Raw genomic sequence first — 19,229 nt, 5'->3', positions numbered from 1 at the left:
GTATTCCAACTTGAACACTGTTGTTAACTTGTTTCTTCATTTTCTTGTACACACAAACACAGCAGGGGACATTTTGTACCCCTCGATGCCACTGTAAAAACAAAACAAATTTAAGTAAGTTCATGCACTAAAACGAAGAATGCCTGGTTTCATTGCGAAACACTTTTAAAAACAAGCAAGAAGGGAATGAGAAGACCATACTGAAACAGAAGAAATGCAGTCGCCAAACACGCTATGACGGTGGCAAGTTGAGTTTATCGCCATCTTATGCCTACGTCATATCCACGCACGAGGCAACGTCGAACATATGGAAAGGGTGGTGCTGTATGCATAACGCTCCCAAAGGCACGCAAATACCAAAAACTTTCCGCTTAGTTTCATACCAAGCGTGGGACGGGATGCGAAAACCATAAAGAAAGAAAAATAGAGAGAGAGAAGGAGCCAAAGAAACAGAAAGCGCTACGGCTGGCGAGACGCGCAGCGAGCGCCTACCAGAGAGGGAACGCCCACCTCTCTCGGCGATTCAGCGAGTTGCGTTCAACGTCACTTCCGGCGGCGCGCCTACGTCACAGTAGGCGCCCTGCACTTGGATGGCGAAGATCTCGCCTCACCCCTCGCCCTCGCGTAGCCCTCTCCCTCGGGGTGTTGCGTTTCTTGACTTCCGGCGAGAGCCGTGCAGATCTCCCAAGGGCCTAGCGGCTTGGATCTCCTGTCTGCCTAGTCCCAGGGTTGCGCCGCATCCGAGGAGATCCACCGCGCCGCACCTCCGAAGCTCCCCGTAACACCAGGTAAACCTTGTGCGCCTACCTTGTACACCTGCGGAGCCCGTACCTACTTAGTTGTGCCGGTGGACTGCCCTTGTTACCAGCGGCGTCGTTTCCCATTCTGTTCTTCGTTATCAGTAGTCGATTCTCTAACGTAAGCATTACCGGCCTCCGTGGTCCAGAAGCAGTGAGCCTACTCCATACGACTCGTCGCTTGATGGCAACAGCTTGTTGCATCGCATCGCCTTGGATTGTTGCCTTGCAATAACGTCATGTTCTACATCACACGGCTATGTTTACGGTCAACGAAGAAACAGGCGCATAAGTGCACTTCAGCGTTAGACTTCGACCGTTCATGGAATAAATTAGCGGCAGTCATAACAAAGACAGTAGGTGGTATTTGGGTGTCAATGTGTGTCCATCACTGAGCCTCAGAACCTTGACGTTTTGTTTTGTGGCCGAAATTGTGGACAAAACTACTGGTAGTGTCTGCAGGGTAGGTTTTGATGGAAACAAAATTCTGTAATAATCGCACGATCCTCTTTTGTTTGCTTGGCTATCATACGAAAAATATTCGTTGGTTGTTGCCTTAAGATTTCAGTTAGTGTTTCTTAATAGTAATAGTAATTGTTGGGGTTTCACGTGCCAAAACCACGGTATGATTCCAAGGGACACCATAGCGGAGTGCTTAGAAAATTTCGACCAAGTTAATATCTCTTTGCCTCGTAGAAAGACTCAGTGCTACTCCGTGAACACTCGTAATAGTGTAGTTCATGGGGATGATATAAAATGGAAGGAACGTGTCGAGATTGGCCAGGTAAATTCATTGACCTTGAGCATAGTAACACCGGCTGTGTAATGCAGAGCGAGTAAAGCAACCTTCCATGCAGTCGTCACTCTAAACGAATAAGTCATCGCATTTTTAATGCAAATACGATCCACAAGGACAGTAAACCACGAGTGCCCTGTTTCTTCAGTTTCATATTGATTTCGCATTAATGCAGGTCGACTTATTTCATGTTGTTAGGCAGCTAAATGTGCATATCTTACACTGTAACGCACACATGAGGGCTACCTTCTGCTATATTCCAAGCACTTATTGGATCAAATTCTTCCGTAGTCACCTACTCATACTGGATTTTTTAGACTTGTGTTGCTTATATGAGTGAGTCAACTGTTTACTCATGTGTAACGTGGCATTTGCGGCTATTTATTGCCAACTCCTTCGCTTTGTGTGCACACTCACGTCGTCAGATTGTTGTAACGTGAATTGGCTACGTTTCAATGAAAGAAAATGAAATTTAACAATTTAAAATTATGCAATCGAATGACTCGAGCGCGAACATATGCGAGCATTATGGTGGTTACTGTGACTGACAGGTCTCAGTGTCGCATGCGGTACGACGGAATAACCTTTCCATTACTTCGTATTAAAGCAAGCGTTGAGCGGCTGCATAAACCATATGTGATTGCTGTTCTGTCGACGGTAAGCAACAAAAAAGTGCATTCCACGATAAAATAAGTTCCTGCTACGATATGGCTTTGTAATTTTATAACGACTGTTACGTTGTTTCAGTTAAAATCCATGCTTGTGACCGGTTACTTGTTTAGTTTTTCACTTACCTATCTCAATAAAGAGGCCGCTTCTCTAAACACATATGATATTTTACTATATTAGAAATCACAAGACTGTAATGGCGAAGTGAGAACATTTTAGTAAAGTTTTATCTCCCTAGTACTTGATAATACAAACAGTTATGGCCGAATGCGCGGACAGTGCCAAAGCATGTACGACTTATTACAAGCGTTGTTCATCGCGGGTGAAATTTTCGCACGGAAGATCCTCGCGAACAATCGCATGGAAAATATGGCATCCACTCTAAACCAGTTTACAAAACGCTGACATTTACAGGTGCCATGTTCAGCACCAAAACATGCGGTCACGCGGAGATAAAAAAAAAAGAAACAACTCCAATTGCATCAAGAGCGACAATGTAACATTCTTGCTAGCTTCATTCGCTAACCTGCTTCCTTCGTTAAGTCTGCTTAAGAAAGTATGTTACCCAGTATAATTTGTATGCGTACCCACTAGCAACACTCTCATAACGTATTACGTAGGGGACACCTCGTCCTAACGTAACCGTTACCATTATTAGAACGTCTGGAACGTTGCATACTCTGAGTTCAGGACTGGCTAAACTTTCGAGCACACGGTAACACCGCAACACGCCCAGCAAGCACACGGATGAAGAAGCGTTTGGATGTCCACATTACAGGTACAGGTAGCAGTTCTTGGACACCTGCCAAAATTTAAAGAAAAAAAAGCGAACGAAAGGGGGAGAGTGTGTGGTCGTCTCGCCAAAATATACCGGCTGGCTGCCGACCTAAGAGACAGGACCAAAAGCTACGTGACGTGAACGCATTTCCGCAACAACGCCGCGCGACAGATGTGACGCAACACTACGAGACCGTGTCAGTCCTACTGGGCGTCGAGATGTTCATTTGAGGAGCGCCCGTACGGGAGAGCCAAAAGGCTTAGCCGTCCCTGCCAGTGCCCGAGGTCCGGCACCATATATAGTCGCCGCCACGGTGCTGAGCGCTCCGAGGAGCGGTTCGTCGGCCGTCCCGCCGCTGCCGTCGTATTTTTAGACCACGGTCCCTGGAGCTGAGACGGTACGCAGCCCCGCGCTCCGGTCACAAACTCGCTCACGGCAGCGAATGCATGCCGAAAAGGATGCGAAAACCCGTAACAATGACGGAGATGAATAAAAGAGTACCCCGTAAGAGCGAACGCGAGGAATAAAGCATTCTAAATCGCAAGGAAGTAAAACTTCTGGGAATCGTAAGGGCGAGAAAAAAAAAGGACAATCAGAGCTTCGATGAAACGATTACGTAAACGTCTCTGCTGCGGCTGGACAGGCAAGGGCCTCAATGATCAGACAGTGCGTTTTGGAAGAAGAACTCGAGGCAGCCATTCTCATTCAGGAGCCGATCATGACTGATGCACATAGCCTATCAATAGCAATCAGCCAATAATAATGACTCAAATAGCGACAGCAGATGGCGAAAGACGCAGAGCACTCACGAGTAAGAATCTTTCGGAATTGAGCCACGATTAGCGGATACATCTTTTCGTGTCGCTGTGAAACTGAGATCACATAATTTTCATACGTACATTGCGGAATTGATCGTGAAAGCGTGCAAGCCGTGCTGGCACGATGTGAAAAATAAAATGTAAAAAAAAATTCGACTACGCATTTAACGTTTCGCTTAGGATGAAACTCGCTCTGAACGTGATATATCGTAAAGGGCGTTGATCTTGTTGAAGGGCGCTGTAGTCTTACTCAAAACGAAACCGCATGTGCAATGTTTCTGAAAATGATAGGGTTACATTAAAGAGAGAAGGATCCTTGAAAGATGACAAAGACAGTAAATCTAATAATAAACGACTACTCGGGGTGTTAGTTCTATATACATAGCTGTATTTGTTTGAGAAGTTTCACTGCGGAAGATTCAGCTATCTTTTATCCGTAGCAAAATATTAAAAGGAATAAAAAACAGCAAAAATAATAACGACCCGGTACTATTCGAGTGCAGCTAAAATAATAAATCTTCAAATAACAAAGTAAGCGCACAGCGTGCAACTGTAGTGAAGCGAATTTTGTTTCGCATATCGATGCATGGCTCAGTTGGATTGCAGCTAAATTATGTCATTTCTAAGGAAGCACTACGGCATATGCCACACGTTTGTACAAATGTAGTCTCAATACACTTTCTTCCAATCTTCCAATTTCCTCTCCTGCTAAAAGCCGGTGAGTGCATTCTAATATTTAATGTACTCTCTTTCGCAGAATTACTCAAGTCCAGTAAACAAACAAGGCTAACAACATGGGAGACGTAAGGTGAGTGCGCGTTGAAGAGGTGCGCAACCTTATCGGATGTTTTATTTATCGAGTACTTAGTTAACAAAGACGAAATGAGCATTTTAGCCACTGTGCATGGACCCTGTACTGGGCAATTATCTATAGGTAGAAGTCGTAAATTTATGTCAACCAACAAGTAGAGGGCTATGAAAATTAACGCAGAAAGCCAGGGAACTTACAACATGCCTCATGAAGCTTTTCATCACTGCAGGATTCAGAATCTCTTGCTTGACTACACCACATTTCCGTACGGAAAATCCATCTTCAGCAGAGGAATGTGTTGTGTCAAAGAGAATATACGGTAGTTCCACAAGTAGGAAAATCAAACAGTATCGCTAAATTAAGAAATCAAGTCTGAGAATTTAATAAGTTTTCCTAAAAAAAAGTGCGCAATGTGACTGTTTCATGACGATTGAACACAGACCTCTTAAAGCATAAATTCCAAGGCTTCTTTCTTCTCCTTGCATATTACGGATGCTTGCGAGCCCATTAAGCTGCCACAGCAACTAGCACAAGCGTTTAGCGAGCCCGTAGTGTCTTCACAAACTACCTCATATAGTGCATAATATTAGATGTCTAACTCGATGCTTTTATTTGTTTCTTTGTACTTCCATTTGATTTTACGTCACACTCTGCGCAACGACAGTAAACTAAACAAATTTTCGAGTTGAAAACGTAAAGAGAATCGTTATGATTAACAAGAAGCGCGTTTGCACCGACAACGCGCAGAGAACTAAGTTCGAATCATGTTTTCATACACGGTTAAGTACTTCCAACAACCGGACTGTAAGGGTAAGAGAAGTGACGTAAGATCAGATGTTAGTCGGCCTCCCATAGAACAAGCCTCTCTTGTGCCCGCCACGAAGACAACACCTGGAATGCGGACGATGAGGTGAGAATGCGATTTCTTTCTACTGTTTTCTTAGTGGACGTGCCTGGCTGCGTGTAACTTGAGAGCACTTCGGTCTAAATCAACCTCAACAGACTTAACCCGAGGACAATGGAATAGGCCACATGACACACGTATAAGAAAGTGGTTTGGCCATATTGTTATCAGGTGACTATGCGGAAATATCTAAGTGTTTTAAAAAAAGAAAATCTAGAAGGAAGCCTTTTCAAAGATGGCTGGAAGTTAAGTGAGAGAAACAAAGTGCTTTCTATTTATATTAAGGGATGTGTCACTATTGTCAGCGTCAGTTGAAAAGTGAATTGAATTCTCACACAGTTTTCTTTCTTTTTTACAGGTCATATAGCTATTTAAACACCATAGATAAAAGGTAAGGGCATGCATAACGAAGGGCCACCGAGAACGCCGACGTCAGCAGTCACGTGAGTTCGTTTCAACGGGTGCAGAAGATCCCCTCTCACTCCTTTGTGAAGTAGTCGTGTTGTGTGTGTAGACGTTATATGTAGTATTATAGCACCTAGGTAGCGTTTGTCTTTGCGTACACCTGAAGTGATAAAGCGTTCAGAAGCCTTGGCGCAAGCCACATCGCAGTTCAGATAGCAGCGCTGAGAATCACAGTTGGAGATGGCAAAAACGGTGGACGTACTTGGCGGGACTTCTTTAGATCTGCCTGAGCAGACAGAACATGAGCGGCTTTGTTACTATTTACTATTTATAATATGATCAGGAAGACTTAGCGGAGAAACCACCATCTCTAATGTGATACACGCAGTGGCATCTAAACGCTTTGTCCTAGGTGTATACCCGTAATGTCTTTTAATCTTTTTTAAATATACGCATACATTGTTATTTTGCAAGACCGCGCTTCCTCAAAACTAAATTTTCTTGTTTTACTGGGCTGGAAATTGTTCACTACTTGGGCGAAAGAGCCAGTGGAAAAGAAGCACGTAGAACCGTGTTTACGCTGCAAACAAGAATGACCGGGGAACCATTTAGTCTGTATGCATCTCATACACATAACACGGGAGATCTTTATAAGCTTACTCAGAGCTGCCAGTTCCTCTGACGTGCCGTAAGGATCATATAGGCCAAGCTGAAAAAGAAATAAAGAAGGAGTGTGGACACTTCTAGAACTAAGAATGATTTTTGAGATTCCATTTAGTTTATAAAGGAATCGATTTGGAGATTAAGGGCGGACGTCTCTGTAGCTATGCCCCCCTCCCCGAGGTATAAATATGTAATGCAAATATGTTATTCATCTCTTATTGTCATCAAACATTTCTTTCGTCTGCACTGTCTCCTCTCCCCCGTGTTTCCATTTTCGCCGAAGCATCAGATTTACCCTTTCATTCCATTTTCGCCTCATCGATATGCTCTCGTGATGAGATCCTTTGTTTGTTCCCTTGCATACGTGTCATCCCCCACGTAGTATAAGCTCAGTACGCCAGGAATTCCATGTAGTGATCCCTGGTTGCCTATGTGAATAACCTCTCCCGGCCCTGGCGTTGTGTTTGCCGGCCGGCTTTGACACGTGGGCGTGCGGAGCGTAGCTAGTAGTCGTAGTTCCAGCTCCGATACGCGCCCACGGTGTATGTCTGTGACTAATCCCTTTGTGTTTCATGTGTTAGACCGACGCCGAGCGCAGGAGGAAGGAAGCCGAGGACGCCCACAGGCGACTCAAGGAAGTACGTTGCCAACGAATGAACTTATTGCGTGGGAGTGATGGCGTAACACACTATTACCTAGAATATTAGCGACAGCGCGTAAGTTCAGAGCGCTAGATATTTGCCTTTGAAGGTGCCTTCAGTAAAAAATTGTTTCACTCGAATAACTGAAGTTTGCTGGAATTCACAGTTAACAGCGATAGGAATGAGAGGTAAAAATTGGGTCGCATTTTTGCACTGCACTTTTGTCGTAGTGTTTCATATCTTGCATTGCGGCGACAGAAATTTCTCGAGTGTGGCATATACTTCTAGCACAGTAACCAATTCAATTGCGTTGCTCCAAGGAAGGCTACAAGGAACGCACTGTCGTCACGAGAAAGTAATTTGCGTCTTCACGACAAAATTGTTGCCCTCAGCAAGACGTTCGGTAGAATTTATTATTTATTATTATAAATCGATTAAAGGAACTCGGTTATCCTGCGTGCGAAAAACAGAAATGTCGCTTAAGTACAGATATACTCAGTGCTGAGATCTTTTAAATGTTTCTTTACCAAAGTACTGCAAAAAAATTATAACAATGTCAAATGACGCCTTAGCCTAAGATTACTGCTTAAAACGTCCAACATAACCGAACTTCAATTTGCCGAGATTTAGTGTTCTAACTTTAACTAGAGACGATGCGCTTACCACATATCCTTAAAACAAACAATACAAATTAAGGCGTCATAAAATGTAGAAACATTTTGTAGATTGCGTATGTTCACCGTACCTCATAATTCGTAATTTTAGTCAGAAATAACAAGCCGCTGAGATAAAACGTCAAGTTTTTGTCGAGTTATGAAACTGCGGTTAGTGTCCGGTACTTGTGTAGGGTAGACCCGTTTTGTAGATGTGTTCGCGTGCTGTGGTACATACAAGTGCCCTGACGAATTCACTGAGAACAGGGGCGACGAAGAAATCAAAACGCTGCTGCAAGACTGTACATTCGCTGGCTGTGCATTCGCTGGCTGCCCTTTGCTAATCACTACGTCAGTCAAGGTGAACTTCGTTCGCATGCTGCAGAACGGCTTTGTTCCAAGACGCATGCGCAATCTTCGCTTGCCTTTTCTGCTTGCGGAAAACAAAGGTAACGTGCTACACAAAGTTTTCTCTGATATTTGCAAAATTTAGGCGATTCTCTTTATGTTTTCACTGCTCCTTTTATTTGCTGCTTTTGCCGCTTGAAAATTTGTGCACTGTCTGATAACGCGTTTGCAATTGCAGTGGCTTTCGCAAGCTGTTGTGGCTCGAATTACGAGCGGCAGTGCGAGAAGCGCTGTTTTTGTTTTTAGACAATGTTCTTCGGAAGTCGGCTGTGTTTTTTTTTTGTAATTCTGAAATTGCTACTAATACTGCTTATATACGATTTTGCTTTCGCCATTAAATATTGAGGAAGCTTTTGGGAATTAAGCCGCCGTATCTGATATTGTCGCTATATTATATAGCGAAGAAAAAAAAAGACTAGCAAAGACTAAGATAAACTGGAGATGAATGGACTTGACTCTGTGTGCCATGCTCTGACAACTCTAACGACAATGAGCCCAATATCTATTTCTTTACAAATCGCAACTCATGCTTCGTTCAATAATATCGTGGAGTACTGCATTGCCGAAGCAATAGTGCAGGATAAGTACTGGGCATGTCTATCGATGACCGCCTGCAAATTTGTCCCTGTTATACTGCTTACAAATACAGTTTTATTTAGCGTCATTCTTATAGAATGGGTATAAGGCTACTTTACTCTTCGCATAATCTAGTTTAGCTATGCCGCCTAGCGAAATACTTATGTTGGACAAGAGATAAGAATAGGGAAGGAGAGAAGGTAGGCGGTTGAAATGGTTAGGTATGTTGACTGGATATGTAGTAAAAAATTAGGTGTCGCTGGAATTTGCATGCCGCTTCCTTTACGTACGTTATAATTTCTGGTATTAACGTTGTTGTTTCTGTCCACCACGACCGGATCGCAGGAGGAGAAGAGGAAGATGGAGGAGAAGGAGAGGAAAAAGGCCGAGGTGCGCAAGCGTCTTGAGGAGGCGGCGAAGGCAAAGAAGGCTGGCGGAAAGCGCGGCTTCATGACACCAGAACGCAAGAAGAAGCTCAGGGTGAGTGGACAAACTTGTTCTCCCAATGAATAGCCTTCTGGGAAATCAGTTTTCGTGGAATCCAGCGAAGTGAAAGGGCCTTCGTGAAAGGCGGGATGGGGAGAATGTCACATTCACTTGTTCGCGGCGATCGGTCCGCTGATTCAGCTTAAACGCGAATAGCATTTCTGCAGATAGTGCGACGAGTTTGGGAATGAGCGGTGTAGCTGGCCGGTGACGTCACGCACGCAAACACGCAGATACAAACAGAAAAGTGACGCAGTCTAAGCGCGAGTGACGTCAAGCGCTCACACAAACACGCCCGAATACGGGCACCAGTCAAACGCGAATAAATTTAAATACAAATTTTTGAAGTGTCCCGGTGGTTTCGATACCGTTCTTTCACGTAATTAGGTTTTGAATTTGCACGACGTTCAATAAGTGGTCGTAGCCACTGAAGGTGGCGTGAACCATAAAACACACTCTTTCTTGACCTCTACGTTCGCAGAATCTTCTAAGGAAAAAAGCCGCCGAGGAACTGAAGAAGGAGCAGGAGCGCAAAGCCTGAACAGCGCAGGAAGATCATCTCGGAGCGTGTTGGCCAGCCCAAGCCCCTGGACGGCGCCAACGAAGGTCTGTAGCCTCTTGATGCCGTCTCTTAACGTTTCGCATGGGACAGAAATACTCCTTTACATTTGAACAAAAGGGTCACTGTGCCGTTGTTGATTATATCGGGAAACTTGCAGTGACTACGCCTCGCTAATCTTGTCCACGTCGGCTTCCAGGTACAAGATGCGCGCCTGCGAGTCACTGCGAACCAATCTGTAGCTCGCTTAGACCTTATGCGAGGTGTCGATGATAGTTATAAATATCATTCTTATGCTTCTGAATTAACATACCGATCCTCAAGTTCTGGACGTGAGGTCTAATTTCGTTTAGGAAAGAAAATGACAGATAATTATGCCGGAGCTAGTGACACCAGAAGAACTAAGTTTGTACAAGCATAAAGAGGTGTTACAATCACAGCATTATTAACTGGCGTCAAGCCACTGAGGCTTTCTTTTCTGAAAAAAAGTTTCCCATATATATTCTTTTTGCTTATTGAATCGTCCTGTACTGGTGACCTTGCTCTTGGGGTATATAGGTTTGCACGAAAGGGGAGCGTTTAATCTCAGCATAAAACTCAGTTGACACAGCACAGCATCGACACCACGCGCAGTGGCATAGGCTTGGAATCGATCATAACCTTGCGTCTCTTGCTCTCACGCATCTCAGCCACCCTTCAGGGAATCCTCAAGCAGTACCACGCCCGGATAGCGGCACTAGAGGACGCCAAGTACGACCTGGAGTATGAAGTCAGGCAGAAGGACTTCGTGGTACGCCCATCCATTCAAGTCGGCTCGATGCTTCGTCGGCGTCAGCCTTGACGCCCACACAACAACACAACCAACGCAGCGCGGCCCCCGTCGGACAACACAGCGTTCCCCTTGCCACTTGAGAACTTACAGCTCCCTGTTAGAATGCGCCTTACGCAAAAAAGGCCCAAAGGTCCCGTGAGCGAGAATACAAAGAACGCGGCTGCCTCGGAAAAACCGTGCAGCCCTGCAACCTGGCGTACGAGCCACGTTATGGTGACTGCTGTTGTATGCGTCCGGCTGCGCTCTAAGTCAGTGGATAAACACTTTGTATCGAGGCGCGTGCTCTTTGTATACGTCTGCTCACTGGGGTACATGCCTGTAAAACGAGCGTTTTCGAATCCCAAGAAGAAGTTAACAGAAATGCGGTGCTCTGACTTGGTTATGGATTCCGCGTGGGGATTCGAACGCCTCAGCATTCCTTAGTACTGATAGCTCAGTGCAATACGTACATTCGCGTAAGCACACCAGTACTAGATGAGAGTGAAAATGTTCATGTAGACGGAAATGGTGGGCTGGGCAAACGATATCGTACAAGAAAAAGTTGAAACAGGGTGTTACTGTCGGCCCTTTGAAGACAAAGCCAAACAGCATTCAAATGATTTCGCCTGGCTACAATGGTCTATATTACTAAGCGTTTAACTGTGTGAAGCCTGAAAAAAGATTGACTGCCTGAGCTCTTTGCCGAAAATCTCTCTGATGGACAACGGCGCTTGCGAGCTTACGAGTAATTTCTGCTTTTTTTTCGTTGAAGAGTGTGATATGCGTGTGTGCATAACGATAAGCGTGGCACCTTTTCACGCTTGAAATGACACGGATGAAATGTTTTCTCGCGTAAACAATGCGTAACTGTGTGAAGCTTTTTTTTTTGCTTTCTTGCATGTACTCAAGAGCGCTGATGTGTGCTTGCGCTGTAATTGACGCATTCGGCTGCGAGGTTTGAAACCATTTGGCTTGCGATAACGCTGTTAAACTTTTGCGCGTTAACTTCTGACAGATGTCAGGCTTGATTGAGTTGTGTGGCTAATAACTTCCTTTTTTTGCAGTGGCACTGAACGAAACATTCAATAACTACGCTTTTGTTTCAGGTCATCATCGGCTTAATTTAAGCAACTGATCAACGATGACAACAACGCTAGAGTTTGCCTGATAACACTGACGTTTGTTGACTCTTACAATGTCGTGTGGCTTTGCAGTCACTGTAATGCTCAGCAACGAAACGTTTGTAATACAGTGCAAAAAGCTAATGCTTTCTTTGTGCTGCTGTTGTTCTGTGTGAAGATAAACATTCACAAAGACAAAAGAAAAACTGATCTTAGAGATACAGTGTATTAGAGGAATGCGGAGAGGTCGAAATGAGCTAGTACAAGGAATGAAAATTCTAGTAACTGCTAACCGAAGAATTCCAACGCAAACGTTTCTGATCTGAGCATTACGGCGCTATTTGATAACGTGTTGCTTTATTTACCAAATCTGCTTGTAATCTAATCAGCCGCTTCGCTGCGTTTCTTGTCAGCTGATTGTGTTTGTTAACTCGGTCGAATATTAGGGACAACATAACCTTCGAATTCGAATAATAATCAGAACCCAAATATGGTTGGTATCACTCCGGGCTTCGGTTGGTACCACTCGGTAATAGAACTAAATGTTGCTGACAGGAAGCGCGGTAAAGCTTAGACGGCTCTTGCTCGACAAGCTAACCGAGTGTCTTTTTCATGCTTTGGCTACTTTCACGGCTACGACCGCACTACAGCCACGCTACAGGCCATCTGCAAAGAATACTACGAGCGATTGTGCAAGCTGGAAAGCGAAAAGTACGACACTGAGTACTTGGTCAGGCAGAAAGACTACGAGGTCAGTGACACGACATCGCCTGTCCCCCCTCATCGCCACCCAAGAGCGAAAGAAAAAAAAATGACCCTATGTCCCTATATGAACATGCGTTCCCCTTTACACACTCACACTGATTCTCATTTTCTTTTTCGTTTTTTTTTTCAGCGAAGCTAGACTGTAAGCTAACAAACTGACACAAATATACGGCTTTCAACGCCTACGGAAGGCTTTTTTTTTAAGGCAGCCGACGTTGTAGGAAGCTTCACTGAGTCGACCTATATAATACGAGATGAAATTAGAGTATTATTGCAACAATTTGTGCCGACACATATTAGACAATGGTCGGTGACATGCTTGCAGTCTAGTTTCGCGTGTTCATGAAAATTTTGTCATTTTTGCATTTATATCCTTTAAACGAGAGTTTATCGTTATTCGCTTGAGCTGTCTTTATTATTTTGGAAGAAATAACTGAACACCATACAGTAAGTTAATTTTAAAAGTGACTCGCAGAATATTTGTGAAAGGTCTAGAATGTGTCGGCTATTTATTATCTCAGGAATATTTTTCTGAAGAAATTTTTTATTGATCCTGCAGGTATCCTTTAAAGGGACGTTACAGGATCGACTCGATTGTTCAGGATATTTTTGGATACGCATTTTCTAAGCATGCGATTCTTCCTGAGAAAAATAACCAAAAAAAAGAACGTCTCAATTAATAGTCCTAAGCACAAACTGTTGCTGCCAAAATCTAGATAGTGGCAAGGCCACTTATCACCACATCCGTTGATTTTATCGAATAGAAATATACTTACTCGATAGAGCAAATACCAGTGCACATTTAAGAGGCTGAATTGCAAAGCCAAGTAACAGCATTGAATATTTTATTTCGGAATATCACACTTTTCTAACATTACGTTTAAGTTTAAGAATCAGAACAATTAGAACACGTCAGAACAACCTGAAGCCATGCGGAATAATACCGTATTGAAATTGAAGAAGCTTCGTCCAAACGCAACAGTTTTTCGTTAACATAACGTTTTTTTTTTAAATGTGGCATAGATGACAGGTTCAGTTTTCACTTACAAGAGCAGCGTGCACTGCGGCATAAATATATATTTGATAACCGAAGCGAGACACGAATTTAATGATCAGATAGACTTAGAAAAGGCTAATAACTTTTCCTCTGGGATCATTTCAGATCAACGAGCTGACCATCCAGGTGAACGATCTTCGCGGCAAGTTGTAATGTACCGTTTTCTCTGGCAGAAAAAGATATATAATATTTCTTTCTAGAGTAATTGTTCTGTGAACGTTCTTTTAACGCCACGTTGTTTGATTTCAGCGTGAAGCCGGCCCTCAAGAAAGTTTCCAAGTAAGTTGAGACGAGTCTCTTTAATTGACGCATGCATAGGCCATGTCAAGGCCGTATCTAGTGGCCGCACTTTGGTAGTTTTGTGCATACTCTTGACCCAGAATGTCCATTAGAGCCAGGAGACACGCAAAACGTCCTGGCGATATGCATTCATATCGAATATACGCTATACCCATATAGTGATATACCCATATATACTCTCCAAATAGCACGCAGTTTTTATTAAAATACGTGTCGAGTAGTTTGAGAAATGTGGTAATCAATCTGTAACGATTAACCTAAAAATTGTGTAGCGAGCAAACACGTGGGAAAAACGAAAGGCGCGAGAGGTAACCTCAAGAAATGATGGCTATCCAGCATTATCATCTGTAACCTCTTGCATGTCGAGGAAGAATCGGTAGCACGGTAATCACCTTCGCGTTTTTCTGCAGGTTCGACAAGCTCAAAATGGTCGCCAAGAGTACCTCGGAGGTTGACTTCCGGTCGAACCTCAAGGCAGTCAAGAAAGAAGCCTTCAAGCTTGATGAGGAGAAGCAGGCGGTAAGTATGGGACTTCGAGAGTGCCTAGTGTACCAAAACAGTATATCAAGACGTAGGCTAAAAAGCTGCAGAAATGTGTACCGCCGTGACACAAAATCTGTGCTCCTTCTGGAACAAAGAAAATTATTCCGGTTTAGATTAAGGGAGCTTCCTGATTCTGAAGAAAAGTATATTCACGGAAAATGTTGTTCACAGAGCTCCTCCTGTTTTCTTCTGTCCCCGTCCTTTCGCGCTGCACTAAACCTGTTGTTTATAGAAACACAAATTCAGTTACGTACGCACACGATGTGGCCTACCGCCAGATTTGCTGTCACCTAACGGTGCCTTAACACCTTTTTGTTCTCATTGTGTGAACGCTTGCGAACACTTGCGTAACGGTTGAGCAGATAAGCTGGTTCATATCAGTCTGAAAAGCACATTTCACCAAGGTATTGATACGAATAAGCTCTTACCGCTATTAGTAATCAATATCACCCGTTTTCCAAGCCACTTAATTATCACCGTTCGTGGTACAATCGCGCTCAATGGAAGCAAAAGTTAGGTGTTATTACTTGCAGTGAATCGCTATGATTGTGTGCATAGCTTTGTTTATGCCTATATGTCGATTTACTGCTTACCTTTCTAGCTCCTTCAGGGACTCCCTAGTGTAGAGTAGCAAACCGGGTATTTGTACTAATTAATCCCCCTATCTTTGCTTTCTTCCTGCTCTTTCTCTCTCGGGACTTGAATGCGCCTTGTAACAAAGATCTTGGCGCCAAAGCTAGGTCGACCACTAGCTTAAGTATTTGAAATATACCCTTACGGCTGTTCTTTTTTGCACCACTTTGTTCTGCAAAAGAAAAAAAATCCGAAACACTAGCCTACTCTAGCACAAGTTGCTCAATGCTTTCCAGCCGGAGTACAGATATTGAGTGAACCTGCTTTTTTTTTTCTGCTTTGATTCCTTATGTTTATGCTGAAAGAGAATTATGCGTATACCTCCTAACAAGTCCGATAAACATGCATATGGCAGATTTTTTCATTATTTTCGCGAAATGCGTTCTTATATACCTTGCAACTAGGTATAAATGCGTAAATGCTCATTATCCCGCTAACTAGAAGCTTCGAAGGGGGCAGTGTGCGTTCAACCTTGTTTTGTGTGTGTGTCTCTTAATTTTGTTGTATCTAACCTGTATGTCTCCCCGAGATTGTGTCCAATGTCGCCACTACACTGCAAGATGTTGTCTTTCTGTCTACAGGTCAAGAAGGACGTGCCAGAATGGGCCGCGAAGTAGAGGTTCTGAAATTTGAACACTGTCCCACATTGTGTACTCTCTGTAAACCCCGAAAAAAAAAAGTCTTACTTCGCCCGAAATTCTACTCTAACACATCACCAAGCTCAGCGTGGGTTGGCAGCGTTAATCGAAGTAATAATGCGCTAAATGCAGTTTATTTGGAATATCTGTAGACCCTTTGCGTTTATTATCGTACGTGCCGTAACGAAAAACAGAATTGGTTCTCAAACCGTAGTGCGTACCCATCGAACTTTGCAATCGGGTTAAACAGGCAGAGAAAGATGGTCGCCGTTCTCAGCCTTCTTTATGTTCACTTCAGGGCGAAGACTTCTCCCATTAAATTTAATATCATAGTGAGAGGCCTTCGAACGACAGTAATACGTTTTTACGGACAAATTACACGAGCTCACCTTACTTCTCTACCTATCGCTAATCTCAAAGAAATGTTATGGTACAATAGACGAAGTTCTCACGCTACTCAGAACTGACAACGATCCCTTCATGTAAACAGAAACGACCAACCCACGTTGAGTTAAAGCAGAAACTTAATTTTCGCTCCCCCCAATAAATGTTCAAACCGCACTCTTACCTAAACTTACGTCGTAAAATTTTTCTTGGCATTACCTCTTCCTTTCCACAAAAGCCAAGAACCTGTCTTTCTTTTTTTTGCCTCTCCTGAATGACTTGAATAATTTCTGAGCAAGTTTTGAGTTTTGAGGGCATTGCTACGCTTTTTTTGAAAGGGACAGTGATTCCTATTCCAGAGCTTTCAAGCTAGAATTTTGCACCGCCATTTTTGGCGCTTTTGGGAAATTCTATGCCCCAATTTTTATCGGTTGATAAGAAAAACAAGCATGCTCGACCGATGCGTACTTGTTTTTTCTTGTTTTTGTTTTCCTGTTTTGTGTGAAAAGACGGCGCACCTCTTTTCACGTTTGACGCCAAAGCGACGGGCTCAGGTTTCTCTCTCTTCACAGTTGACACATTTTGTGACGTTGCTGTGATTGACCGCTTCCGCTTGCTAACATCTTTTTCCTGCAGACACTCACGCAGCACTAATCATAAGGCTACCGGCGTTTTTGATAAAGTCCCGTTGCAACTTTTGTGACCTGTCAAAGAATTCTGCAAAATCGTGGCGCTTCGCTTAACTTCAAGTGAAGAACCAAACGGCTTTTTACTTCATTTCCTGATCAAAAGCTTCTCTCAACATTTTGTTTCAAGTTTCGTCTAGTTCATAAGCCGTAGCACACCTTTTCCCAGAAATCGTACGACAGTTGTTCAGTGATAATGTCCCTGCCAACATTAACACATCAAAGAGGGTAATAGACCCTCACACTGCACATTCAGAAAAGACAATGACCCTGACTCTATCCCTTGCAACGGAGTGGGAACATTTCCTTGAACCCGCCGTGTGAAAACTTCAACATAGGTGAGATGGTTACCTGCTTTAAAAGACTTACTTCACTTTATAGCAGCTACAGAATATGCGCTGTGTAGTTTGTTCCTGGTGAGGAGTGCACTCGTATGACGCTTAATTGATTTGGTAACGTAAATACAAACTTCTATTGCTGTAAACTGGGCGTTAGAGTACTGCGCAATAAGCGAGATTTGACAATGAGGTCTCATGAATATTGTATAACGCGGGATTCGTTTCGTCCGCTGTGGTTTCGTTTCATGGCTAAAGACTGTTTTCGTGTACACAATTAGCACATTTCTCAGCATATGTAAAGAGAGATTATAATGCAGCGCTTCACTAAAGTGCCTACGCATACAATTAAAAGGATTCAAGCTCATATGGCCGATCACAGCAACTTTTAATTCTCATTCAATCATAGGAATGAAGCTTTCATCGGTTTATCGGATTGCTCGTAATGCGTCTTTGTGACTTTGTTCAAACGCCTTGACTAAAAAAAAAATGAGCAGTGTGGTTGTGATTGACAACATGGCTGAGCACGAGCGCTTATTGCTGCTTATACAGCGGCGGCACATGGCTAAGCGAAGTGGAAGCACTCAACTGCGATGCGAGTTGATCCTAAGCTCAGCACACTTTCCTTTCACTGCTGCTCGATACGGAAATCTGTTACTTGGTTGCGGTGCCTACCTTTTGTAATTGACTGCTCAGTGAGTTCACAGGAGCTGTATTTTTTAACACGTACCAAACGCAGCTCACGTTATAACACTGCTTTTTCGTTGGCTTGAATCTTCGCGAACTGCGCTATCGAACAATAACAATAACATACTGTTGTGTTGCGAAATTAGACACGTATGTCTTAACTGCTTTTGAAATCGCTAAAGCGTGATATTGAAAATACTGAAACTCTGATGCTTCTGAGCAACAGTAACGATAAATCTTGCTGCTTCCAAGAAACGCGAGGGCCTTTTCGTTCACAGTCCAACGAAACCAAGTGCCATCGCAATTGCGTGCGCACAGCTTGATCGACTGACTTACGTGTGTTAAGTAGCAGCCGTTTGATATAGCTATCGGTATAACACGTGCGGTTTTTAAGCATTTTAATTTGCGACGAGACTAACCCGATCTTGCATGCTTGTGCTTCGCGGGTTCGATTGGGTGAGACTCTTGTGGTGCATTCATTAAGCTAATTAATGCTTTATTATTTTTTTAGGAGAAGAAGCCAGAATGGGCCCTCGGTTCCAAGAAGGAGAACGAGGAATAAACAAAAACACCAACAATTTACGACAGCGAAGTCCACCACATCGAAGCACCTGGCGCGACAAAGAAAAAAAGGGAAAAAAAAAAACAAGCGAACAACCAAAACCCCAAGTCCAAGCATACAGACTGTCGCTACTACTTCCCTGGACGGAGATGCTGTTCTCTAGTTTTTTTTCCTGTTCTATTTGTTCTTCTCTGAAAACGTTCATTTGTTATTTGCCTTTAATTATTTTGTAAGCGACACAAAACTGTGGTCGGAGTGACTTCCGAACGAATAAACAACGGTTGCAGATGGTTATTTGCCTGAAGTATCGGGCGTGCTTTCTTTTAATATTTTTCTTTTGCACAGTTTGTGGCACACCCGTTTATCACGGAGAGTTCGTTTCGTCGTTTAGCGTTACCATTGCCATCTTCTGTCAGGGTACCACAACAATGATGTTTTTTCTATTTGTTGTACATTTTTGGCTTGCGCTCAGTGTAGCCTTTCCTGCTGCTCTAGCGACGCTGCCACATATTCAGGAGTGTTTACTGGCTTACTCGAATTCTCACCCAGCATAGCTAGTGAACTGCTATTATACTCAGTTAAGCAAAACTATAAGAAAGGAAAATGTTGGGCTTTCGTCTGGTCACTTCATAGTCCAAGTCTTGTGTTAAAGCAATTACCGCACAGTGTTAGCACGACCTTTCGGTTAGCGTTCGTCTCATCACATTTGTTATGTCCGTCGTGCTGACGCTAACGTTATTGCT

General features: G+C 43.5%; 1 protein-coding gene across 1 annotated transcript; it reads left to right on the top strand.

Moving 5' to 3' along the window:
• The first annotated feature begins 589 nt into the window (after positions 1 to 589).
• On the top strand, positions 590 to 18,780 carry LOC119383408 (troponin I-like). Its single transcript, XM_037651519.2, is given in 11 exon segments — positions 590 to 788; positions 4,616 to 4,661; positions 7,223 to 7,279; positions 9,265 to 9,399; positions 9,887 to 9,943; positions 9,945 to 10,011; positions 10,654 to 10,754; positions 13,824 to 13,867; positions 13,968 to 13,997; positions 14,429 to 14,537; positions 18,436 to 18,780. Coding segments are annotated over 10 exon segments (660 nt in total). The 5' UTR covers positions 590 to 788; positions 4,616 to 4,652; the 3' UTR covers positions 18,487 to 18,780.
• The last annotated feature ends 449 nt before the right edge of the window (positions 18,781 to 19,229 follow it).

Source organism: Rhipicephalus sanguineus, chromosome 2 (genome assembly GCF_013339695.2).
Source record: "Rhipicephalus sanguineus isolate Rsan-2018 chromosome 2, BIME_Rsan_1.4, whole genome shotgun sequence".
Taxonomy (NCBI): Eukaryota; Metazoa; Arthropoda; class Arachnida; order Ixodida; family Ixodidae; genus Rhipicephalus; species Rhipicephalus sanguineus.
Note: the sequence above shows the minus strand (reverse complement) of the source record. Positions and strands in the feature narration are given on the sequence as shown.